Here is a 27,363-nt window from a genome sequence, read left to right on the forward strand (position 1 = left end):
ACGCCTACACCTTCCAGGCAGCTGTGCCTCTCCATCCGTCCGCCAAAGATGAAGAAGGGAGGGGACAATATGTGCAAACGTGTGTGTGTGTGTGTGTGTGTGTGTGTGTGTGTGTGTGTGTGTGTGTGTGTGTGTGTGTGTGTGTGTGTGTGTGTGTGTGTGTGTGTGTGTGTGTGTGTGTGTGTGTGTGTGTGTGTGTGTGTGTGTGTGTGTGTGTGTGTGTGTGTGTGTGTGTGTGTGTGTGTGTGTGTGTGTGTGTGTGTGTGTGTGTGTGTGTGTGTGTGTGTGTGTGTGTGTGTGTGTGTGTGTGTGTGTGTGTGTGTTATGTGGGTGGGAGCGTACATACTGTAGGGTACAGAGAAGAGAGCAACGTCTCCCAAATACAAAGTAATGAACACAATAGCGACATGATTTTTCCTGTTGATTCTAGATCATTTGAGGCGACTGTCTCTCACTGGCTACTACCTCGACACCATGCAAAATCCCATTCTTTAAATACTTATTTCATATACAGATTTGTCTCCGAGCTAAGCTTCTTTCTCTATGCTCATTGTCTGGTGTCTTTCTCTTGCTCTGTCTCCTCTTTTGCCTTCGTCTCCTCCTCCTCCTCCTCCTCCTCATCATATTCCTACTCTGACAGCACCACTATCCCACGCAGTCATGGAGCCAGTTTACATTATTGTTTCCCACACTCTGTCTTTCATAAATAGCAGAGATAGAAACCAGAGCATGCAAGCGTTTTTGTGATGAAACCATGTTTTAAAAAACAAAAACAATCCAGTCTGGAGAAGCTTTGAGCTCTTTGTGTTTTTAGTTGGGGGGTAATGAAGTTGACTGAGGGCCAGGGGTTCAGGAATGAGCTCAGACTGATACTGACCCATCGTGACCGTTCCGTGGTGTTTGATTTCAGCGGATTCAAAAGTGTTTTTATCATTTAAAACAGGGCTGACCCGGCAGCAGGCCTCTGGGAGTACAACAGGTCCTCAATCTCTCCTTGAGCCCCACAGCTCTATAATGAGAGCAAGGCGGGTTTAATTGGTTTTATAATGAGCCTGCTTACAGGGAAAGACACACACAAGTGGCACACACAGACACACACTCACCTACGCAGATGCGAGCAAACAAAGAGACACAGAAACACTACGCACGCTCTCCCTTTTGTTGGGTGCTCCCATTAAATGCGTAGTTGTAAATTCTGTGCATGATCACTCGTTGGATCAATACATTATCATGGATACCAGGGACACACAGCCAATGTGCAACGATCCATACCATGCAAGCTGAGGCCCCTTCTCACTTGACATACGTGTGCATGATGTCAACATGAATGCATCCTGTGTATGATCCGCAGCAGGACAACAACGGGCTCTTCTTTAAAGTCTCACTCGTGCCGATTTCAATCAAATGCTTAGCTGTTGTATATCGTAAAAACGATCTGATCCGCGTCAGATGCTTTAATGTGGTCTTATAGTGAAGACATTGCTTTGAGGTCAATATCAAGGTCTACATATATTCCAAAAGAGCCTCAGTAAACCTCTTTTGAAATGCAAGCTGATAACCCTTGTGGGGTCCGAGTCATGTTCGAGGAGATTTGCCATTAATACCACATGTCCATGTGACCTCAGTGAGCTCGTCTTCCCAGCGTCTCACAGTCCAATGGGATATATATTTAACCCATGATGAATATTCAAGCCAATAACAGCAATATCCTTCCTGCTGCTGAAATTCCCTTGCACAACCGGTGATGGATATAAACAACCCAGCTTAGTATTGCTTCCACAAACAGATACGCAACCTGAGCTCATGCGCTCTTAACGAAAACAGCCTCCTTTTCTGGGGCTTGGTTTGCATCTTAAATGCTCGGCTGCTCTCTCATCCTGTGAGAGCCAAAGAAAACAAAAAAAAGCCAGTCTTCTTAGATGGCACTTGGCTAGAGTCGGGGTTGGCTCCGTTGTAAAGCTGCCAGACCTTGCATGAGCAATCCACTCACCAAAATGTCTCTCTTGTGAGCATTTACATATGGGGTTGATTTGGGGATGCATTTCAGGAGATGAGTGTATTCACGCTGAGAGGAAGTATACATGGAAATGTCCTCAAACCTCTGCTTTTCCGTTTACAATGTTGATGTGGTAATGGCTGTCCAATCAAAAATCAAAATTGTGTCCATATGTGGCCAGCCGGTCGGTGGCCTTCACATTCACCCAGCTAACCTAAACATATGGATGATGACCCAGGATGCACGGAGCACTCTGTTGAACCAATCATTTCCAATCTGCCACTCAGACAAGGCTTCATCTGTCCCTGCAGACGGCTCTGCCCGACAAACACAGAGAAGTTGGTTCATTTCTGCTATAATTAACTTGTCTTATTCAGGCGGTACATTACATTCAGCTGGAAATCACTGAGTCATGCATGCAAACAACTCCTTTTCAGAAAAGCATTGTTTTTCATGTAAAACCACAAAAAGTAAATATGTCACAATTTGGAAGGAAACCACACTTGCATCTTAAGTACGACTGGAAAAGGGGCACGGAATGAAAATACACATGGGACTAGATTGAAAGTGGAAATACACAGACTGTAAGCCAGATAGATTTTGGCAGCAGCTTGCCTCAATATTGTGACACGGGGCATGCAGCGACATAAGGGCGAGACAACTGGCCACCTTTAAGGTTGAGTGGCTGTGCATATGGTCCGATCGAGGACGACAGCCGAGGAGAGCGGGCATTGATTAGCCCATATAACCATCACGGCTCTGTGAATGCTAATGAGACAACGGACAGGGATAGAGCTGATGGGAGAGATGAGCGTTCAGGGGGGTTACTGAGGTGGAGATGTATTACAGGAGAGGACTAATCAGTCAGCCTTCACATTAACTACCGTCACAAAGAGAGGCGTATTGATCCCAGCCACTACACTAGATACGCTGGTTTTTGGAAAGTGCCCATACCTAAACACGATTAGCAACTGGGTTGGAAGAGAGATGGCGTGTCCATGCATGTGTTTTAGAGGGTTATTGTTAAAAGCCTTCCAGTTGCTACAGCCCAACTGTCCCCTAACCTTCAGCTGCATGGCGAGCTTCCAACTCTCCATACCACCATTTCTACAACTCAACCACAGTCTCCTCTCAGTCTCAGCATGTTCACGTCTCTTCTCTCTCCTTGAGGACATGGTTTCCTATTCTCTGTTTCCTGTCCTCCTCCGCACGCCCCCCCTTGTCCCTCCAATCATTCCCATTGTTTGCCAGGTTCCCATGGCCCACCAACAAAAGCAGTGGGAGGGGGACAGTGGAACAATTCATGGCACCCGTATGGTCTTCATTTTGCTGACCGCAATGCAGTCACAGTCCTCTTGTGTGTTTCCATGTGTGTGAGCAGGAGAAAAAGAACAGAAAGAGAGGGAAGGGAGGACAAAGGGAGTGGTAGAGAGAGAGATGGAGCTGCTAAATAAAACTGCAGACAGAAGGACACCTCTCTTTGTTATCACAAGATTGCCTTTCTTAATACCATTTCGGCTGCACTAAGACATCTAATGGCGATCCGCTCTGAAGGCTTTCACCCTCAGGTTCAGCTCCCTTCGTGCAGTTATGGAAATCCTTTCAATTTACCCTCAAACACGCATATCAACCTTTGCCCCTCCCCTCCTCTGAAAGTTCATTCTGAATGATTGCAATCGCCAAATCTCCTCTTCCTGGGTCTTCGTAGCAAACTGTGACTTTGAAAAGTCCAAGTCATTTAGCCGCGGACTGGAGAATGTCCCCACCCGTGTACTCTCAATAAGCCATAATGAATCCGCTATTTCCCATTAGAATATTTGACTAAGGCTTTCTTTCTCCCTTTCTAAGGAAAGCTGTGAAACACTGAGGTAATGTGCTGGTTGGTTTTATTTTTGTTTAACACTGCACTACCTTAATATTTAAGCGTGTTCATCTTTCAAATTATATTTACTAGCACAGAACTAATGTTCTCTTACAATGATGGACCAGTAAAGGCATCTGAGGCTTGTTTGAACATTGTTGATGCAGGTTAAGGGTTCAAGTGTATGATGCTTCAGTTCAACTACAGCTTCTCCATTAGATCTCACTCCCAAGCTTATGGAGACCCAAGGTTTGAACATCAACCTTCCAGAAACTATCTCACAATACACGTCATAACAGATTCAGTATGTCATGTTACATCTGATTGCTCTCTGTATGCCATTGTGGTCCTTCTGCAAAAACATTTCCTCAGAACATCTATTCCATTAAACGCCCGTTATGTATCTGCGGAGTGTTTTATGCTTACTCACTAGCTAGGATATGGTAGCATAGAGACACAAATATGCTGTCCTTGTGGAAAAAGTGGAATGGTGTTTAGCCCCTGGGGCAACGTGTTTGTTTAGAGCCCCACAGCAGGAAAGGCAGGAAAAACTGTCCAATTAAAAATAACCAGATATAAATGTATAGTAGCAATGTTAAGTGGTTACAGTGTAACAACATAGCCTGCACAAGTAGTCACCGCAGCTTAGCTTCGTAAAAAATGTAACTACACTCGTATTAACGACACAAATACTGTGATCGGTCAGTCGGCTTGGTGATAGCACAGTGATTACATAAGGCTAATGTTGCTATAATGCACAAAGTGAATGAAAGACAGTAAACACAGTAACTGTTGAGAGAAATATAGAAGTGTGGTTGCATGGTCATGATTATCTGTGTTACAGTTATAGTTGGCCTATAGTTAACCCCTTGTGCCAATTCTAACTTAAAGAGGCCCTATTATGCTTTTTGGAGGTGTTCCCTTTCCTGTAGTGGAGTGTGTGATATAGGTTGTTGTGCATGTGGTCTGCATGGCTACAAACCCAAAGTTCCCTCCAAAGGGATTTTCTCTCCCACACACTCTGCCTGAAGCTCAACAATTGGACTCGGTATGAGAACAAGAAATACCTTTAACATCAAAGCATGGAAACACAAAAATGAACACAATAATTAGCTAAATAGGGCCCCTTCAAAACATAGCACTGGTACTAAAACAAAATTATAAATCTCTTTCCCAATTTGAATTGATTTGTTCAGTTAAGTCAGTAGCCACTAACTGTGATTCATATTATCTTTTCAAGAGATAAATGATCCTTTCAATCATGCATCACTGAACACATGTGTGAGCTACCACCATCTTTAACTGTCTACATTTCAATAGTAACATTATTCTCAGAGATCTTCTCTTAAGATTTAGTAAACTCAGATAACCCGGTGATTTTTATTTGAAAGATTTGTATGTACCAAGTTCACTTTCTCTTTCCATGTTGTGTACCTGTGGTTTGATCTCTGGCACAGTCTTTGTAGAGCTTGCTTGATTTTTTTTCCGCATCATCACCAAGAGCCACACCATCAAACTCATTATTGTCGCAACAATTGGTATAAACCTTGATGTGACTCTATGACTGCTAATTTAGCAATGTGTTGCCCCTAGCATTTAGCTATCAAAAGGAAACTTTGCAACTAAAAGTGATATTAATCAACTCGTCCTGCTTTGGGACTGGAATAGATTTAAACAGGGATCAGTGAGTAATAATGGCTTTTACCTGGATTCACCTCATTAGTGCACGTCATGTAACGTGCAACAGCCCCTTTGTATTAACACATCAGTTACCCCCCGGGTCATATTACTCAGCTAAAATCAACTGCCTCGGCCCTAAGGCAACACACGGTGGCAGGTGATGATAGAAATATCCTGTTGTAAATCTGGACGAGGAGCAGGCTAAACGAGAGATGTTGACGGATTCATCCATATGCTGCATGCAGCCCGGATGGTGGTTATCCCTGTGACCTTTGACCCCGGTTGCACCCTTCCTGTGGCAGGTTTGACCTTTGCAATGGCCCTGCTGCTGGAGTGATCTGCTGATGGCATTTGTTGTCATGCCCCATTTCCACTCGGCATGTCCATTTAGGGGTGATGGAATAGGCTCGGAGAGGTGACCCTGCGCTCCCCCGGGGCTCCTGGGAGTCTGAGTCATGGCTGCTCATTCTGTCAGAGTAATGACACACGCTGGCCCTTTAGACACTCTGCACTTAAAGCAGTAATGATGGATTCCTTATGTTCCTAACACACACCTCCTGAGAACATGCAACATACTTGTTCTTTGTGATTTTCCTTCTCTCTCTTCCTGAATTCTTTCCTCCTTTCCTCACTTATTGTTTCAGTCTTTTGACCTCTGTTTCTGTTGTTCTCTCCTCAGACAGTCCCTCTCTCTCTTTCTGTCAGGCTATTTTGTATCCAATGAAAGAGCTGCAGTGATGCTATCTGTGCTCCCAGTCTGGACCGTGTGTGTGAGCGTGTGTGTTGTGTGTGTCAGACAGATTGCTCCTCATAAGACTGAGGCCCCCGGGCTAATGTCACAACAGTCCTCTCGCACATTTCCTCAGTCAGCTGCATGCCTGTGCGACTGTGCAGAAAGCAGAGCCCCCCGGTACTACCAAGTCAATTCAGTTATATCAGAAAACAAGCCTTATAGGAACTTGATTATAATATATCAGTACAGTATGTATTTCAAATGATATATGATGTCAATGAGCTAAATCAACTCTATGAACCGCTTAGAAAGAGGTCATCTTATGTCCGTGGGCCTGGTGCAAAGGGTCTTAAAGCGATGAAAAGAAAAGACGGAGGAACATTTGAGTGATGATACGTTTCTATAGATGTCTGTTTCCAGTACATCTGTACCGTGACTGCTTGTGCATACCAAACCTACCTAAATGAATACTAAGACTATATAGCTATTGGTATTATTTTTCCAACTATTATATTATTATATTTCTAATTGCTTATTAATGAAAACAGCCCTTAAATGGTCAGGACTTGAGTCTCTTTTAATCCCTCCTTTTATTTTTCTACACTTATTTTCTTTCAACATTATGAATGCTTTAAGGTGACTCTGAGTCTTAAAGTGCGCATCAATATTCCCATTTCAATGTTTATCTTTTATCGCCCCTCTCTAAGACAGCTGCGGTCGATCAGTACAGCTATAAACACTTCTGCCTTCAGACACGGCCATATGACACGTTTGAACTAGTTCCTTTCAATCATACACTTGTCAGTCTGTACTTGTCAGGACAGTATTTATTAATCCTCAATCCACACGAGAGCGGGTGATGCAAGCACAGCAGAGCAGCAGAAACCTCACATTGAAGGAATACTAAAGCAGGCTTGAAGGAATATGATTGGCAATATTCTATTTTTCTTATTATAAACTAATGTTATGCCAACTGAACCAATGGCTTTAGTCAATATATTAACAGTTTAAGAATTACCTGGCCTGTGTCAACCCGTGTAGTTTGTGCCGACTCTAAAACAGTTCACTAGTGTGTCATGTTAAGGCTTAAGCTAAGTAGTTCCCAAAACAGCTGGGCACTGTCATATTTTAGAATGGGCATGTGTTGCGGTCTATTTTCAGCTGCAGATTTGGTGTGATAGGGAGTATTTATGGCAGCAGAACAATATATGTGGGGTGACTCAGTAAACCACTGTGCCTAAATTCATCATAATGAAGAAACGTGTCACCCAGTTCAACAGTGTGACTCACTGGTGTGTGTTTTATAATTAATTAATTAATTAATTTTGAAAAATTAAATAAATACATGTTCAAATAAGTATAGAAACCAAGTGGAATTTGTCAAATGTATTGAACTGGTGATCACAGTTTGAACAGTTGACAGCTATAGCCTACAGCTTTCATGCTTAACACATAACTTGTTTTAAATGAAAGAGGGATCATACAGGAGCAACGGGTTAGGGTAACGTAACCCTATTACAACAGAGATCATCATGTAACAGGGCCTATGCACAGAATGCAGCTATTCAATACTCATTCTTCTTTAAGAATATGAGCATGTCTACTCAGGGGAGAGGCGGTTCACAATCAGGCCAGCTGTAGAGAAGACCCTCTCAGCTGGAATGTGGGCATAAGATGAGGTTTGAGTCTGCGTGGTCTGCGTGTAGGGAGGGGCAGCAGCCGTATCATTGGCTAGAACTAGCTAGATCTGATGGATTTGGACATAAACGCGAGTGAAGTATAACCGGACGCGAGAGAGAGAGAACAGCACCTGCAGCTCTGCCCGCTGTGAGGGGCCGGTGAGCGGAGCAAAACACACCTTTAGACCTAACACACTTAGCTATGGCACTGTCGTATACATTGAATTATTCCATTTGATATGTAATCAACTTAGATACCCTTCCGAAAAAACTAAAATATTCGATGAATCGTTCCCATCCCTACTCACAATACACAAGAAATAATTAGACTCAGCCTTAAAGATACAGACAGCACTGTGTTATTCAATATGCAAAAATCCATGTCAAGTACACAGAGATAATTGCCCCGTTAAATACTTCATAATGCTTAACGTTATTCAAACCAAAATCCACCAGGACAGTGTTAAACAAGAGGCACGAGAGGCACATTATTTCCTGTTACTAATGCAACTAATACAAAGGCGCCGGAGGAACAGGCCTGTGCTTCAGTCGTGGCTCAAGTTGTCATGGGTGGAAATTCACATCGATTTGTCCTCAGCCCAAAAGGCTGAAGATGCAGCGCTGCATGATTACTGCCCCTTTGTTCAGCATAATGTCCCACATAATCACCGTGATGCATTAAACATAACTAGTCATGCTAATTAGGGTATTAATTGATCACATAATTACATGAATTAGTGTTAATGGCTTAAAGATCATTATTACCTAAATGTGCCCGGTAGAAAGAGAGGCATAAACAGCTGTCGGTGGATTTCTAGTTGCCAACTAATAAATGATGAAATCTGGAGTTGCGTGGCAGAAACTTTTTTTAAATGATGTAAGACATTAAAGGGACATTTCAACAATGTTCTCTTAAGGAGCTTGGTTATGTCAGACAGTGTTGATATCAATAAAGTCATCAGGGTTATTTAGGGCTTGGCATGGACTCGTCAAATTCTTACCAAAGAGCATTAGTTACAAAATGAGTTTGATTTACGCCAAAGGAAAGGACGAACAAAGATATGCTATATGTTGCATTGTGGGAAATGTAGGGTTAAACATTTTCAGACTTTGACCCTACAAATAAGGACATTTTGACTATTCTTTTTGTTGTCTTACGCTCGCAATTCCCCAAACTTTAAAGGAGTGCTGTAAGTCTTTTAAAATCATCAGTTTTCATTTGTTCATGTGTCATCAGGTCAGGTACCTTCCTACAAAACACACTCCGTCAATATGTCCTGGTGAATTCATTTTCAGTTGACAGAGACATGTAGCACTTATGATGAGCAATTAACTTGAAATGTCAACATTTATAATATGAATTGGATAATTAAAGTTATTTCTGTGCTTGGACTTGATGCTTGAGATTGTTGCAACTTGTATAGCCTGCATCAATCTCATCCAAGCATTTTAGCCATTTTTCTGTTGCTCGTTTTTAACTCGTAAGCTTTAGAAACATGACTTTCCCTTTGTTAGTCCCATTTACTAACCTCTAATTACATTTGGAAGGAAGTACAGTAGCTGTAAAGGGGCACTGCATCAGACTTATTTGAAATCGCTTGAGTTGTGGGCAGTGATTCAGAGGTCTAGGACCAGGCTCCATTTTGCATTTGTATTGAAAATCTGAAACAGGAAGATAAATCTCCCTGACAGAGATGCCAATGGGTCATCAATAGCAGCCTCAATAAATCATTGTTGTGTTTTGAGTAGATAAGTGCAGTCATTTGTCATCAAGTGGATCTGGTTGCATCTCTTTGCTCTCAACAACCACGCATTCCCTCAGTATTGAGTTCAGTGTGTGAAAAAGGCAGTTTTAGCCTGTCCTGCTTGTCAGTGACTGCATTTCTGTTCTCACCTTCTTCAGCCGTCCGCTCTTGGTCCCCAGGATGATCACACTGTGTCCGTTGTAGACGTAAGAGGTGACAGAGGTCAGCCTGTCCCTGCTCTCAGTGAACACCGTGCGACCCGACACCAGCTGCGAACCTCCCAGGGGCTGGTTTATATCCAGGCCACAGAAGTGATCATCGATGGGAACGGGCTGCGTGGAGAGAGGGAGGGGGTTAGTGACAGGTGTTGGGGAGAAGATGAAGAAGGCATTGAGAGTGGAAAGTCAGAGATGTTGTTTTCGAGGAGGCGAAGGGAAGAAAACAGGAGAAGAGGTTAAAAAGGGAGGGATAGAGAAGAGGGGAGAGTGAGAGGGAGGAGAAGTGAAGATGACAGATGTAAGGAGGGGAGGTGGAGGTACGAGAAAGGGGGAAGAGCGTAAGTGGGAGCTGGAAAAATGACTGAGATCACTGCAGACACATACGAATACAAGAGAAAAACTCAAACTGACCTTTGGCAAGCCCCACATGCATTAGGTGCACCATTTTCTGGGTTACTTCAAGAAGGTTCATTCTGCCGCGTTAATCAACAAGCCTCAGAGCGGGCAAATTCGTGGGGCAGACTAATTGCTGATGGCAAACGCGAGGAACGCTGTGTATTTTGCGCCTCTTTCTGTGATTTTAAGATCACTCGATCTGACATCACACAAACACTCAGCACAAGAGATGTCAGGTTTTGATTAAGCATCAAAGAGAGCTGCATGCTTTGCAGTCCTGTTACATCTACTAACATTCACTTCAAACCTTTGCTAATTGCCTGCCACTCACTGTATGCATCTACCTTTTAGGGCAGCTAATTTCTTATTTCACCTCCTTGAATTCCTAGGCATATTCATCTTTTGTTGTTTTCCTTCCATCAATGTACCTTAGTTTACTGAATGTGATCGGTGTAGTCAACTCAGCAAAAACACATTTCCTATGTTACCCCAAATAAGACTTTATTTGCCTTTCATTTTTGAAACAGAATATTGTATTTGCTTATGTGAACATAAGTCATTAGAATATATGTTTCAAGAGTTTCAAGAGTTCCTATTCACTGCATTTGACGTTAACCATCTGGAAGTCTGCTGACACATTTTTTATGTAAATTTGAACTTCTTGGAAATAATCCTCAGAAATACTGTATAAGGGATTCATCTACAGTATCACCCGACATTCAAAGTCTCCAGAGGATGAATCCTACTGACGAAAATTATTATGTTTCATTTAGCGACACCGCAAGTTGAAATGTGTCATTTTAGAGTGTAAGTCTTATCAGCTATTGGACTGATTGCCATGAAATTGAATGCATACATTATATACTATAATTTAGCAGGCATTTGAATTGAGTGCTGAAATGACCATTTAGCACAGGGGTGTCAAACTCAAGGCCCGGGGGCCAAATCCGGCCCGCAACCTCATTTTCACAAGAGCTTGCAAAGAATATAATATGTTTATTATATGGTTACGTGGGGATTTACAGAAGCACGTTGCCCATAAACTACATGTCCCACAATGCATCTCAAATTAGAAATTTTTTCTCAGAATGTCACTTTCTTTCTTCAAAATATGCCGTTTTTCTTAGAATTTGACTTTTTCTCGGAATAATTTTTTTTTATGTACATTTATTTTCAAAATTTCACTTTTTTGTTTTGTTTTTCAAGAATGTGGCTTTTCTTTATAAATCATTTTGTGACATTCTCACTGAAGATACTTGAAATAATTTGCCCTAGACTTCTGCTTTCAGACGTAGTTAATTATGAAGTTATTACCCTATCCGATAATAATCCAATGCAGAGGCAATCATGTAATATATACATTATTTTATATATTATAAATGTATTTTTATATAGTCTTAAAGTTACAACCGGCCCTTGAGTGCAGTCATAATGCTGATGTGGCCCAGATTGAAATTGAGTTTGACACCCCTGATTTAGCATAATGCACCCTTTTGACTTACAGCCTGTCAGAGTATTGGGAGTCTGAGAGTCTACTATATAAAGTCGCTTAATAAACCCCCTTGGTCTTTAATATTTGTATAAGTCGTTTTTTTGTTTTTTTTCTTGACACAGGAAGGAAAATATCTGATAACAACACATCCTCAAAAAGCGACATGGCTAATCCTAACCAATGAATCATGTTACCAAAAAAACACAGTATCTAATGACATCTTAACAAAGCTGGAACCTTGCCTTTCATTAACAGTCTAATTGAAATATAACGCTCTTTGGTTAACTGCACGGTCAGAGCAATTTATAGCATTATTATGGGTCTCCTTCCTCCCTCTGTTGCCTTTATCAATTACATCACATCTTATTTGTTTGATGGCATGGTGAAATCAAATCATGTTGTGAAATTCAAGAGCCATGGATGCGATGAACATCATTGTTTTTATGGGTCGCTTTCAACTTGTTTCGATGAAAGCCACTCATTATGCAGAATTATAGCTTTCACTGAGGGAACAGACTTGGACATTTACAAGAAAGCTCTTTTTTCTCAAGATCAAGAACAGGTCTCAAAGGGTTCAAAACAGCTGACAGCGACAAGAGTAGAAGGAAGAAGAGCGGGGGGGAGTCAGTGCTCAAACCCTGAATAAAATCAAAGCTCAATACAGAACTCCTCTGATTAGCATTGTGGAATTAATCTCCTCCAGCTCTTCTGCTCTTGTGGGATCCTAAACAACCTCAATGGTGTCTTCAGCAAAGCTCGTGTTCCCTGCCTAAAAGCTATTAAAGCTTCAATCATTGTTGTGGATAACCCATTTTTAGTAAATCTATATCAATGCTGCTCACCACCTTTTATATTGAAACTAAATGTGTGTTATAAGTGGCAAATCAGACCATTTCTCCCTCTATAGTCCACCTACCGCCTTGGTGCACTGCACGTCTTTCCCCAGCAGCCAGTGCAGCTCCAGATTTCCCTCTCCTTGGTAACAGGACTGCAGACGCTCCTTAATGCGTGTATTGATGTCTTGGATGGTGAAGACACAGAGAGCGGAGTGATCTGGAGGGTCGTGGCACTGCTTCTGTCCCTTGGAGAAAACGGCAAAGAGCACGTCCTCCTGTGCGCTGATGTTGAGCGACTTTGCCAGAACCCTGCCGGCCTTGGAAAGGTACGCCGCCTGCAGCAAACGGTACTCCTCGCCTTTGTGTACGCACCCCACAGGAAGCGACACGTATGAGTGGAATTTTTTGTCACCTTTGCAGAGGCGGATTATGCGAGAGGTGTAAAACAGGTCGCCAGGGGATCCGCCGGCGGGCATCCCATTCTCAGGTGTCTCCGGCTGCACTGTCATGAAGTAGACGAAGTTGCCGCTGGCGAACCCGTAGATGTAGTTGATGTCAAAGTGTGGGACAAGAGCCAGCGTGTCTGAGGGGATTTTAATCAGAGAGGACACAAAGTCAGTATGAAGCTCGTAGTCCAGCATGGCAGAGGATTCTGGGTCACGAGGCAGCTTGCGGCTGGAGATAGTCGGGAAGTAGTCCTGTTTACCGCCGACAGCCGTGCCGATGTACAGAGTGGCATCCTGACCCTGCGAGGGCACAACAACCCCGTACATCGTCCCTGTCTGGTTGTCACTGGACAGGTAGTGTTCCTTCTTGTGTGTGGGCTCCACAAGGATGAACAAGTCATCCAGCCGCATCAGCTTGCAGACGCCCTGGTACAGACTCCCGCAGGCCAGCAGCCGGTTCTGGGAGTAGTCGATGAGCAACAGTTTGTTAACATTGTCAGTCGATGCAAGCGGCTCAGAACAGGGCTGGACAATCAGTGGAGGGTAACATGCCTTGTTGTCATACTCCGGCCCCGTATCATGGGACACCAGGAGGGTGAGGTTAGCTGACAATTTGTAGATTCGGTTGACAGCTCCGATGTACAGAGCTCCTGTAGACTGATGCACAGTCAGGTGGTTCAGCGCCCAATCCCTCCTTTCCGATTGGAAGGCGTTCAGAGTCTGTCCAACAGTCGTCTTTTGATTCACAGAGATTAGAGTCAATAGCCACAGGGCCAGGGGCCATGACATGACCTTTAGAGGACGGTGACCTTTAGCAGGGCCACAGTAAGTCCATCTTTTATCGAAGCACGTTCCCATCCCCATAGGGCTCCAAAAGATACCGAGCTCAGACAAAGCACCTGGGATCGTGTGTCTCCAAGGATTTGAAAAGATGAGCTGAAGTGCTGTCTCGTCGTCCTTAAGTGTTCTTCACATCATTCTGAAAGAGAAAAGAAAGAAGTGTTTTCAACTCAATAGATCCTTGATACTTTTCACGAGTAGAAAAACTGCTTTCATGGTATCATCATAAGACACATCTTAAAGCAAAGAAATATATGTACTTGTTTTCGATTCTATCTCTGTTTAGTCAGACACATTAGACATCAAAGAAACAACTAATAATTTGTTAAAACTGTCTCCCCGTATTTACTAACCCGAGAGATAGTCCAATATTCCCACTATCAACAGGGGGGCTCGTTATATGTGCCTCTCTGAAAGACAGATCTAACTGTGGCCTATTACTTGAACAAAGCAGTTGCACACTAGCTGCGCCTTTCCCCTGTTTGGGTGGCTAATTACATGATTCAAACGTATTAATTATGCGTCCATATTTTGAGCACCCTGTTTTCCTTTCTCCCCTCTGCCTTGTTCGTTTTATGGTTGAATCCAGGAGGAGTTAATCACTCTCCAGAGCAACCGACATAATCAGGCTTTTTTCTAGGGATGGCAGGGAGTCATTAGAGATTCAGAGCCAGGCAGCGTCAGCCCTTACACTTCCCTCTTTAATTTCATTAGCATATTTTATGTAGATATTTCCAGGGGACAAACAATGCCCCTCAAACACAGGATGGACTGAAGGATGGATGAGGAAAATGCATGGCAGAGAATCTTTGATGGTCTTTTTACAGAAAACTATTATGTGATGCTTGTTTAATTTTATGCGAGGTATTTCTCATACAAAGGACAAAATAAGCTAATTTTGAACAACAAAATAGGATTTTATCTGAAAATAAAGACAATTAAGTAAGAGCAACACAAGCACCGTAGATAAAGTGGCTTCATACACGCTGGTTACTTCATGGTAGTCCAGGAGTAATAAACCTGCCTGCATAGGAGGACGGACCATAAATTAAGACGCCTACATGGCCCTAAATCCTGTCTGTGTGCAACCAGAAGCTTCTCCAATCCAGCTCCTAAAGGCTTTCCTATCTGCCCAGCATCCCTTTCACACTCCTCTAATAATACTTTTTTTTCCTAAATCATTCAAACCCCTTAAGGGAAATGCTTCTTCATTTCCTCTAAAGATACCGTGCCAAGAGCCTGTGGATCAGTGGATAGTGTGCTGGACTTCGAATCAGGGGATAGCAAGTTCGAGTCCCACTGCCGTCAGCATGTCGTTGTCTCCCTGGGCAAGACACTTCACCCCAAATTGCTCCTGTGGGGATTGTCCACAGTACTGAGTATGTACGTCGCTTTGGATAAAAGCGTCTAACAAGTGACATGTAATGTAAAAGAGCTAGAAAGCTTTAGCTCAACGGCAACTGTGTTTTGGCTGTGATTGTAAACCGGGTGTTTTCTCAGCGAGACTTCCCGGTATAAGTAAAGGTTAAATGAAGACAGCCATGTCAGATCCTAATGCGGGGGTCATGATGCGGTGGGTGCTCTCCATTGGCTGGCTTACAGGACGTCCGGCGGAGTTGAGAGGGAGCCAGGGATGGAGCGGATGGACTGACACTGAGCTGGCAGGGTCTGCTCCTGCTCCTCGACAGCGTCTCCTGTCCATCTGTCCCCGCCACGCTCACATCGGGGGAGAAGTCACTCGAGTGTCTCGACCTCCTCTGCTCAATTTGGCAGACTCAGTTTGAGCAACTCCACCCGTCTTTGGCCACCAAAGAGCAACATCTGGCATAGGGCTGGGCAATATATCAATATAACGTCAAATATCGTGATAAGAAACTATACCGTCTTAGATTTGGGGTCGTCATGTGGCTTGAATCTTGCATCTTCCTGGTTTCAACATGTATTACCGCAAATTAGTGTCATTTGTATTATTTGTCTTTACAAACTAGGTCATTTTATCAACATTACTGAAGATTATTTATCAAAAGTCTGTAAGTATGTTGAGAATGCACCGATAGCCAAACCTTCAGTGTGGTTGGAAAATAGATTTATAGGTATTTGGTCAAAAAGATTGCAATATTTAATCCTCTCCATCCTAGCCCTAATCTCATACACACTGAATTTGAGTTTTAATATTTATTTTTTCTTTAATTGTGATACATGACATGACTCTCACCTCTTAGTCACGCTCTGTTTATCTGTTCCTCTGCTTTTAAAAGTGAGTCTTTTTTTCCAGCTGCAGAGAAAAACTGTTTGCTTTTATTAATGCTCAGAAAGATGAGATTTAGCAGGACACGTTGGCATCTTCCTTATTTTAGGAAAAAGGATGTCTAGCTTACATCTGAAAATCATTCAAATCATCTGCTTTCCAATCTGATGAGTCCCTGAAGTTTCTGTGTTGATGTACCCAGGACGTTCATCATTTGTCCATTTCTATGTTCAAACCCAATGAAAAGAGTATTCAGGCATTTGTGAGCCTTTTCAGAGGAAGCAGTGACAGTCCTTTTATTTTGGACAGCTTCTGGGTAAACTGAAATATAAACTCTTTGAAGCATTCATGTGTTTGTGTTCAGTAAACTAAATTGCCTAAACCAATGGACACCGGAAACCTGTATTGCTTTGAGAACAAACCTTTTTCTAAAACATTCTTCTTCTTTTTGATGTAGGCTTCTTTTTTTAAAATTACATTTTGTGTGCATATCTCTTAACTCATAAAAAGGAGCAGAACATTCATTGTGTGTTTACCAATCTATATTATATTTACTCTGTGGGGTGTCCCGCAGAATCCCATTACTTTGAACTTCTATTCTTCAAATCACAAATCACACTTCCGAGCAAAGACCTTTGGTGTAATTTGCATTGTAATCTTATCAGAACCTCAAGCCTCCTAGAAGTCATTAACAAGACAGTGCTCTCGATATCCGACCGCCAAACAGCAGACCATATGATATTTGCAAAGCCAGGTTTGAGTCTTGCATGACCTTAAACAGCAGTCACCATCAGTGCCATCCAGAGGTTAATTCAGTATTGAGAGACTTCTGTCAAATCCCGAGAGGAATTAGGAAACGGGGAGAAAAAACTAGAAGAGAAAGCAGGAAGTGCTGGTGGCAAACGAAGCGGGTCAGGCAGGCAGCAGCCTCATGGTTTCATCCATTTCTGTCCTCCCGGCTTTGGTCACGTCTAAGGCGTGCAGTCATGCTGCTCAGTGTTTACCCTGGATTATAGAGACAACTCTTTGCCCCGCGCAGTCCTCCCTGCTGAATTCTCCGCCTCGCCACTCAGACTCGCTCCAGCCCAGACGTGACTCATTCACACTCACACACAGGAACAGTGTTTGCTGAGGCCTCTGGGGGACGCCAGCTCTCAGCGGGCACCAAGCGTAGCATAGATGAGGGAGAAGCCGGCCTCTTTTGCTCCTCAAACACAACCCTTTGACCTGGATCTAGATCAGTGGAACCAAAGCTATCCCTCAAGTTCAGCTTTTATTGGGGTGAAATGCTGTCATACCTCAGCTAGCGCCCGGGTTGTCATGATTCATGAGACAGAGAAGGGTTCGTTTTTTCCTGTTAGTTGACCCATCTGCCATTAGAGATGTGACGTGAATGTGAAGAGGGGGTCTTTCTTTGTTAGCCTGTCAATGTGCATCATTCTCAGTCCTTGTTCATGTTCGATAGCATTAAGGGCTTAAATCATGGCCATGTCAAATAATAATTGGGGTAGATTTTCAAATTCTAATGAGCTATTGTGAATAACAGTCTACAAATGAAACGTTGGAGTTAACTAAATCTATTCTGTCAACAAAGTACACATAATTGTATTACTGTAGGTTAGTTGAAAGCAATAATATTAAGTTTAAGTTTAACCGAATATTCGTTACTTATACTTTACCTAACCTAATACAATTATGTGTAATTTGTTGACATATTCCCTGTCAGTCATTTATTCAAATTCAACTTTTAAATGTTTTGAGTGAATATCACTAAGTGTATTTAAAAAAACTCATAACTTACATTTATTTTAAGGCAATGTAACTCATAACTAAAGTTTTTTGGCGACCTTTAAACATTTTGATGCAAAAAAGTAACTGTTCTGATATGATGAGGAAACACAGTGGATGATGATAAAGGCAATCTCTATTCCTTAAATAAACACAATGTGTAGACTAGTTTAGCAGAAACAGCACACTGTTAAAGAGTTAGTTGTTTGCATGTTGTTATCAGATGTGTTCGGTAACACTGTAACAGACGTGCCATGATCTTTTTAAAGGTCAGGGGAAAACATCTCGATGCTCACACTTAGTCATCGGCGTGAGCCTCAGAGGCGATAACAAATATTGTTTGTCGCTGTTGTTTTTTGTGGCCTGGATCTATCTGGCTGCACAAAAGCAATAACCGTGTAAGACCACAGGAGCGGAAAAGTGTCTTAACTACAATAGTCATAACGTGCGTGGATGTTTGGGTCAGTGGTTTTTGCTACGAAGAGTTCCTTCCAGGAGATGAGTTCAGATTTGGGGATTAATCTTTTGCTGCAGCTCTTCTAGGCAGTGTACTGTACAATATTTGCACTTACAGTTTATAATCGTACATGGCCTCATGGGATACTTTTGTAAGGGGTTTCCTGCGAATACACATGGACGAGTCATTGGGGGGGGAGGGCCTGCGTTGTACACATTACACATGAATGAGCTGGGAGGGCGCCATCCGCAACATAACTTGACTTCCAAATGAATAAATGAAGGCAATTAGTAGATCTGTTTACAATGTTGTGCAGACAGAAGTAGGTCAAACGTGGCGGAGACAGGAGGTGGGGGGGGAGCCAGGGCCAGGGGCTGTCGCTGGTACCTACAGTGATGAGTCGGGGAATTAGGACATGAAGATGCCGTCTTTATTAAGCATGACTTGTAAATGAATGTCAAAGTGAATCACATGGGACCGGTGGGGTTTATTAGAAACAGGAATGTGTTGTGATCACTCCACCGTGTTTTATCTGTGGCTGCGTTGTGGAGGGGCACCCCAGGGCGGTTGGCGCCTCCCTCATAAGGCCCCCTCACAGAGACGCAGACTCGGGCCTTAGAGGGCATAATGCGTTGTAGCGTGGATGCTCACACTGCAGATACCCACAGGATATCACCACTTTGATGCTGCACTGTGACAGTTGGCCTGTGGTTAATTGTCCCCATTATGTTCTGCAATGTATATTCAACCAGAAGTGAACCCCCTAGACTTTTTTCTCGGTCAGGCGAAAAACAAATATTTAGATGAATGATACGCTTTGTAATGGAAAGAATTGCAATAAATTCATTTTGTTTTGTTGGTACTTCTGTGTCCCGGCATGATTTTTATATTAACAAAAACAAACCGTAATTGCCTTTTCTTTCCTTACTTGTTGTTTAGTTTATTGGTCAGTGCAGATATTTCACGCTTTAGTACTCTCCAGCCGGCCACTAATCTTGATGGTATTGTAGCGGAGGACGTCTGCGGGGAACGGTAAAGCAGCAGTATGTCACCGAACACGCTCTGCTCTTAATAACTGCAGGATGCTGCGAGGGACCTGGGCCAAGGCAAATGTGACAAAGGGGACCAATTCCAACACATCCCCACAACACAGTCAACAGCCTGCTCTGCAATGCATGCCATTATCTTAGGGCGTATGCATTCTACATGCAGATACAGTACCATATCTGAAATGGCTGTTAAGAGCAGGGCCCAGATGAAGGGGTTCTGCTACCACCGCCAGATTTACCCATGCATGCCTTTCTCCTCCCTTTCCTCTTCTCAGCTCTGTCTCCTCTTCCATAAATCTCATTGTCGGTCTTCCTTGGTTACTGGTGACCTCAAGCAGGCTCTCTACTGTCGAAGCCCTCGTGTTGCATATATGATGAGCAAAGAGGGGAAAGTCAAAGTGACCTCCAGCACTGTGATGAAAACCCATGCAGCTCGAGTGCAATAGAGGGTCTTCTATAATTCAGCGAGCGCAGAAGAAGACGGATCGAGCAGCGTTTTTTCTTTGGACCCACACAGCATGTGCGCCTTGCTGCAGCGGCTAATCCGGCACCCCTCACCCCTAGTGTCGCTTAAGTGCAAGAAAAGGAGAACAAGGGGTAAACAGAGGAGTCCGACTGGGGCTCTGAGTGATCTGTGGACGGTGCAGCTGAGGGGAATAAAGAATGAGGGTGTCGAAATGTGAGATTTACTCTCTAGCTCTGAGACATTACAAAACAGCTCTCCAGTTGTGTGTTTTCCTTTAAGAGCACTCTGTCTGAGCCATTTTCATTTGGCTCAATTGCAGCCTTTAGCATGGCTGTCATTTTATTGTCTTCTGTGTTTTTTGTCTTGACATCAGTACAATATATATTGTATACACTGAATATATATAAAATCTATATTTCTGCACAGACGGATTCAGTTACATATGTGCAGGGTTATATTGCTTTTGCATGCATGAGTCGTAGAGACCTGACAGTGAGTATACATTACACTTGGCACTGAGACTAGACCCCAGCAAGTGTATGAATGAGAAAAATAATCAAACGCATTGATGCAGGGCATCCATGTGAAGCTGTGAAGCACATATGTCCATAATTCCCACACCACTGCACACAGAAATCAAAGAATTTATTCCAACGAAGCCTGTATGTTTCCTCTGCTTCCTCCGTCCGAGCCCATATGGCTTTGTGGGGTGGAGGATGCCAAGGTTGGAGGTAGCTGGTTGGAGTAATTAAGATCAAAGAAATTACAATGCAAAAGAAACAGCTGCTACCTCCACTGCTGACAAATCACTGTGAGCATGAGGAGACAGCAGGAGACAGCGAGCAAAGGGATAGAGAAACAGTGGAGAGGAGGAGCGATGGTGCATGTTCTACTATTCAACAACTTTCCCTCTAAGTATCTGCTGCTGCAAAACCGCTTGAACATTTAATCCGCAGTGCAAATAATGCCTTTGGTGGCCATTCAACCAAAAGCTGCACAAACACAAGCATCTGCCCAGATTATCCCAGTGTGTCGCCACGGTGGCCCGGCTTGGCGCTAATTCTGACTCTGAAATTCTATCCAGAGTCCAAAAGTCAAATTCATGGACATACCGTATCCTAAATGTTCAGAAATAAACATCGCCTTCATAAAAGTAGAGCGAGAGGTCCGCAAACACATGTGAATTTTTACTGGAAGAGACATTGACTGGAAGCCAAATGGGAGATCTTAGAAAAGAATTTACCCAGCCGAGAACATTTCCCCTCACGGTAACCTTTCCTCCTTGGTAGGATTTGTTCTACAAATTATTATTGAATTCTCCAAGTCTAGTAAGTAAGTCCAGTCCCACTTGGTTTGTGGCCCAGAGCCGAACGCTGCCCGTCTCGGATGTAGTCCAGGTGCTCGGGGCTTGTGGGACACTTTGTAGGAAAGTGGTTACAAACTTTCTTTTAGGACCAGCCAAAGCAACTCATTCAGACGACTTTATCATTCCCCCAAAGACTGTGTCTGTCGGCAAAAGACACAAGGGAGAAGCAATTAGAACTGTCCTCTTTCTGGAGTTCAATTCAGCTGGTTTGAAAGATTGTGTTATACTGTATAACCTTGAACGTTCTCTAACTCTTCATTCTTTAAAACAGTTACACTCAACAAGCATCTGTAATATACAGATGGTATTTTAGGAACTGAAACTGTTTTAATGAGGGAATACCCTGAGGTAACGTGATGTTCTTCCAACTTGGAGTTTCTCTATGCAGGGACAGATCAATGTGAAAATTGTTCAAAAGACTAACAGTATTTATTTGGATTGTTACCTCCTACCGACATGCCATGAAGGAAGTACTACAAAGATTTCAATTTCTCAGAAATGTAAAATGATTTAAGATGGAGGCGACTGCTGAATACAGGATGTTTTAAGTCCACTGTACACATGTCCATACATTTCCCACGTCATACAACCCATTTACCATGACCGATGATCACATTTCCATTTCTATATTAAATTCTCTCACTTTAATTGATAGCTAATTTGAATTTTCCAAGGTTATTTTTTATTTCCACGGCATTAAATGTATGAATTATGTCTTTGAAGGCTAGCACCATCCATGAAGGACTAGCTCACTGGTATATTGGTGGTTTAGCATTGCGCTTCCACCGTAGAGGATTGTGCATAAGAGGTTTAGATAGTGACTTTTGGTAGAGTCAACAGTGGAAGCTACGTTTTATTTTAAGCCAAAGAAAATCCCTTTCACCTTTACCTCCACTTCAAGCCCAACCTTAGATAACCCTGATGATATCATCAATTTACTCAGACATTAAAAAACGTCCCCCAAGCCTCAGAAACCATTATACACCTGTTTAAATGTTCCGAATAGGGCCGCTCATGATGAGGTGAGGTAGCAGATCCTTATGTCTGAAATCACTGAACTGCCCCTTTAAGAAAAAGCATATCACAAACTCTAAAAATTGATGTGTCAATTATTTCCCAAGAAAAAAAGCAAACATGCACTTCCTTCATCAACTTTGTCCGTTTTCTTTAGAACCATATGCTGTCTGCTCACACCAGTGCCAGAGAAAATGATGCAAAACACACACATCAGCAAAGTTATTGCACTGTTTGTATTAACACCGGTGTGACAATCTGGAGGCGGTGCGCCATATTGCAAGACCGCCATCACTGCATGCTGAGCGCTGCCAAAGCTGCCATCTGGCAGGTGAGCCGCACGCGTCCCACTTGTACCTCTCCTCCCTTTCACTTCGCTCCTCCAATGTTTGTTACCACCTCTCTTTTTATTGGTCTGTCTTGCTCCCGCTTCTTTATCTTTTCCCCCCTGTCCTCTCTGCCTGTTTCATCTCCATTCTCCACCTTTATCTACCTGTCGGTCCACCTCCCTCCAGGCCCGGATCACATACTGAAAGAAGCGTGAAGATTGAAAGGGGGATGAAGGAGGGGAAAGAGTGAGGACAACAGCATAGCGGTCGTGCTTTATGATCTGCAGTATTTCATTTCTCCTTTCCTTTTCCACGTCACTGAAGGTTTCATATCGCTACTATGTGTCTCCTCTCTTTTTGATGCTTTCTCTCCTGCTGCTTATTCCATACCCTCCTATGCAATAGTAAATCCACATATGAATGGACACACACACACACACACACACACACACACACACACACACACACACACACACACACACACACACACACACACAGTACAAGCCCACACATGCAAACACTAACACACACACAATACACACACACTAGGGGCTCTCCTTATTTTTCTTCTTCTTCTTCCTCGGGCTGTAGCATCTGAACAGTCGTGTTTAATCAGTGTCTCCGTTGGCAACAGGGGTAGTGGTGAGGGGAGGGGTGAGGGTTTGAGGTGGGGGGTCTCCAGCTATGGGTAGTAGTAGTAGTAGAGAGCTGCTGTGCACTCACACACCGTGTAATTGCGTTACATACACTAATTCTCCTGATGTATTATTGCAGTGACTGCACCTCGCCTTTGCCCCTGACCCACATCACGCTTCCTGATGTTCGAATTAATCTAAAATCAATGTCATGGTTTGGAACTGTGGTCATTTAAATCAGGAGATGTTTTCCTGCAGCTTTAACAGAGTTGTGTTCCTGATTCCTTCCTTTTGTTTCTTCTCAAACAAACACTAAAGCACATTAATCTTCGTAGGAGCCGGAGATAACTCCTTGGCTTGTGGGTGAATTTGACAGAGACAGATGTTCTAAATGACTTCACCTACACCAGTCTGATGTGTTCTTGGGTTGAGAGAATCACAAATATTTCAGTTTCACCCCCACAATCACTCTAAATTCTAAACTACCATTTAAAAACCTGGAACAAATGCAACAACAGGCAAAAATAAATCAATGACCTCTCTTCTTTGTCATTTTTTTGGACGTGTCCTGTTTTTTAATGTAATGCATTAGTCTGACTCAGCATGGTGGGAAATGATGTATAGGGCCTTAAAGGGTGAACTAATCAAACACTTGACCCTAGTGTCCAGCCATTAAACTGATATCATCCTCTGTTACTTCATTTGCTGAAAAACACAATAAGTGTAATGTGTATGTGTCCCTCAAAACATTGAAAAAAGACATTTAAATCTGTAAAGCAACTTGTCTTTTCAGAAACGGGGTGCAGGTGATCCACAGTGTTTCTATTTTATAAAATATGTTCTTTAAAAGTAGAAAACTGGTCACACTGACATCTGTGGGTTTTCTTGGCATGACATTACAGAATAGACAAGCCAATTTGGAACATGTTCCTTTGTAGTAATGTGGCAGGCACACATATTTCAAAACCTCAGCATGTATAACCTAAAGCATCTGCATGGCAATAACCACAAGAAGTAAGTGGCAAACATATACATGTCTTCTGATTAAACTCACCCTTATAAATGGGCTTAAGAGTGTATTGGTAAACCCTCAAAGGAACCAATTAAACTCCTTTACATGAACCACAATCCCCACAACCAAAACCTCAGTTTCATTTATTGCCGTCAAACGCAGCGTGGAGTGAGAGACAGAACTAATGGAGATTCATTTAAATTCTAAAATTAGCAGGCAGCTGATAAAGTGCCGGAGTGCATGACTGGCATGAACACGCTGAGGGAGAAGCCAATCTTTCTCTCCCTCCCTCCATGAGAGGCTTTACCCACTCTGGAGGGGCCAGGAGAATAAAAGCTATCCAACTGGCCGGCCAGATAAGCCGGACCAGAAAGAGCATACAGAGGGAAGAGGGGCTTCATCTGGTTTGCATGAAGAGTGAGAGTCAAAGAACCGTGAATTCAACAACCACCCCTCCTCACCCCCTCTGGTAGCACCCAAACACTCACACAGACGGGGGGCTCGAACAAAGACGCACTTGGTCAACAGCATTGTTGAGATTGGCACAGCTACAGCCCCGTGTGCTTTAGTTCTCTCAGGCTGGAGGCTCCATCTCAGCTCCTGCCCGGCATTATCAGCGTCCCAGAGGCTTTGGCTCTGCCCCGGCTGCCAGGGCTGCGGGAGGCAGGGCAGCAGTGGAGGACTGACAGTCTCCAGGCTAAATACTTCACTCTGGTATTCTCCTGATGCACTAATCTGATGCGCTGCCCAGAATAATCCACAAGTGCAGAGAGTTTTGAACAAGCAGGCTGTTTTCTCAACTAAAGTGAGATATTTCCCTGTTATAATTTAATGATGTGCTACAGTGCTGCTCCTGTGCTGAGGCGTCCACAGCAGCTCGGTCAGAGCATCAGTCCACATCTGTTGTTTGTTCCAAGTGGCCAGCAGAGAAATCATCCAATAATTGGCTCATGCAACATCTTTTATACAACATCAATTCCGCAGAGTGCACCGGACGTCTTTGGCTGCGTCCTATAGGCGCGTAAAGTGTACCCAACTTTAACCTCGTGCACACTACAGGCTGCTGCTCGGCGTCTAACAGTAAAGGAGAGGCTACTCACCTTGAAAAAACAGGAGACTCATTCATGAATAGCGCAGATCCGGTTATTTTCAATGGGATTTTTTAGTTGGGAACGTCCCGCGTTGGAAGGTGTGTGCAAGCTAAATGCCGCGAGGTAAAAACTGCCGGTTAATTTATCCTATGCGCTGCACGCGACGCACAGCCAGTAAAGTCATGTGGACAGCAGCGAGCATCTCTCCGTCAGCCGCTGAGAGACAGGCGGTATCAAGTGACCCGGCTGCCTCGTTCAGGGATTGATCATTTTCTACAACAGCCTGCCACAAAATCTCTATCTATCTCGCGTGCGTGCGTCTCTCTCTCTCTCTCTCTCTCTCTCTCTCTCTCTCTCTCTCTCTCTCTCTCTCTCTCTCTCTCTCTCTCTCTCTCTCTCTCTCTCTCTCTCTCTCTCTCTCTCTCTCTCTCTCTCTCTCTCTCTCTCTCTCTGTGTGGACGCTATATGAAGTCACCCATCAGTTCACTTGCACCTCACGTACTGTGTGCGCTTTCTAGACCCAACCTCCGTCGCGTCATCCTTTGGCACAACTGGAGCGCACTGCAATACATATTTTATGTCTTTTAGTGATAAAGTGCACTGTTCAAAGTGTCTGTAGATTTATACATCAAGGCAGAAGGAAGTCAATATATTTTAATAGGGAAAAAGAATCAATAGGCTAAATGTAGTACATGTAACAGAGAATCGTCAGAGCTATATATAATATATATGTATATACTTTTTCTAAATGGACAGAGGCTGCATATGTTATCAGCAGGACACAGGATGAAGATAATGTCAGGGTTTAAAATAGGCCTATTTTTCATATGATTGCTATCTGTATATTTTTCTAAAATGACTGCCTTCCACATGTACAAATGGGTTCCATTTTCGGTTGTTGATGTATATTGGTGTTGGTATACTGGCTGTATATTTCCATACATGTATCCACACATCCTCTTTGGTAAATCTAAACTGTGTTTTAGAAGGTGTAAAAGGAAATGATGTCAAAGCTGTTCAAATGCAGGTTAGGCCAACTCATCAAGTCAGAAAGAGAGTTAGACTGGACCATTTTGATAAAAATAAGTAATAAAACCTTTCACAGTGAATTCATCTTTTCATTCAGAAGTCCAGATAAAAGCACAGCAGCAGACACTCAGTTTCCTTTGAAATACTGCCATCTGTAGGCGGAGTGATGAAACACATCCTCCTAACTCAAAGCCTGTTTTTAAAAGAAGCCTCATTATTGAGTTGCTTCAGGTAAAAGTTTAAAAAATGTGTGGCTGTTGAGTAAGAGGGAGTATAAAGTATGGATATCCCTTACTTTGTATGAAAAATATGCACACAGACACACACACATACAGCCAAAGCCAGGCAGCAATTTGTCCAGATGAAACTATCACAGAACTGCGTACGTTGCTGAAAAGCTCAGTCGGCACTTTTCCTAATGTTAGTGGGGGTGGGGGGGGGCACACTGGGTCTGTCGGCCAGCTGTCTGCCCCTCATTATCTGCCGTTTGGTGTGCGGAGATGAGTTGGAGATGTCAGACGGGCTACCTGTTCGGGGCGCGTCACTCTGGGAGGCCAGCGGTATCCCTCAGCGCTGCAGATGGCAGCCGTCCTCCTCATCGAGCCCACGTCAGCGGCCTGGGTTCACAAGGCCACGCTACACGCACACAAATACTAATATGCAACAACAAAAAAAGCCTGCAGACATACAAACACATAGGCATACATGAACCTGAGGCAAGCAGATTCACAGGGCTGGAAATAAGTATGCAAACATGCTGGAGGGAATATACAGTTGCAGGTGAGGGGAACAGTGAAAAATAGAATCAGAAGATAGACCGATATAAGTGTGTTGAGTTGGCTTTTGTGATGAAGTGAGTATGCTTTTAACAGTTCATTTAAAATTGTTAAAATACCTCCCTTTATGAATTTGAATCTTTCTCCAAATGTTAGTTGTTTTATCAGTAAAGTCTTGATT

The 27,363-nt window shown here is 43.2% G+C and overlaps 1 protein-coding gene across 1 annotated transcript in view; it reads right to left on the minus strand.

Annotated features, from left to right (window-relative positions):
• Nucleotides 1–25,646, minus strand: part of LOC117446550 (plexin-A2-like) — an 83,992-nt gene extending 58,346 nt beyond the window's left edge. Inside the window, exons 1-3 of the mRNA XM_034082816.2 lie at nucleotides 25,387–25,646; nucleotides 12,717–14,061; nucleotides 9,844–10,026 (exon numbers count right to left, since the gene is read on the minus strand). Of these exons, the coding sequence (XP_033938707.1) occupies nucleotides 9,844–10,026; nucleotides 12,717–13,946 (1,413 nt within the window). The 5' untranslated portion in view covers nucleotides 13,947–14,061; nucleotides 25,387–25,646. The remainder of the gene's footprint in view (nucleotides 1–9,843; nucleotides 10,027–12,716; nucleotides 14,062–25,386) is intronic.
• Between the last annotated feature and the right edge of the window lie 1,717 nt (nucleotides 25,647–27,363).

This window comes from Pseudochaenichthys georgianus, chromosome 5 (genome assembly GCF_902827115.2).
Source record: "Pseudochaenichthys georgianus chromosome 5, fPseGeo1.2, whole genome shotgun sequence".
Lineage (NCBI taxonomy): Eukaryota > Metazoa > Chordata > Actinopteri > Perciformes > Channichthyidae > Pseudochaenichthys > Pseudochaenichthys georgianus.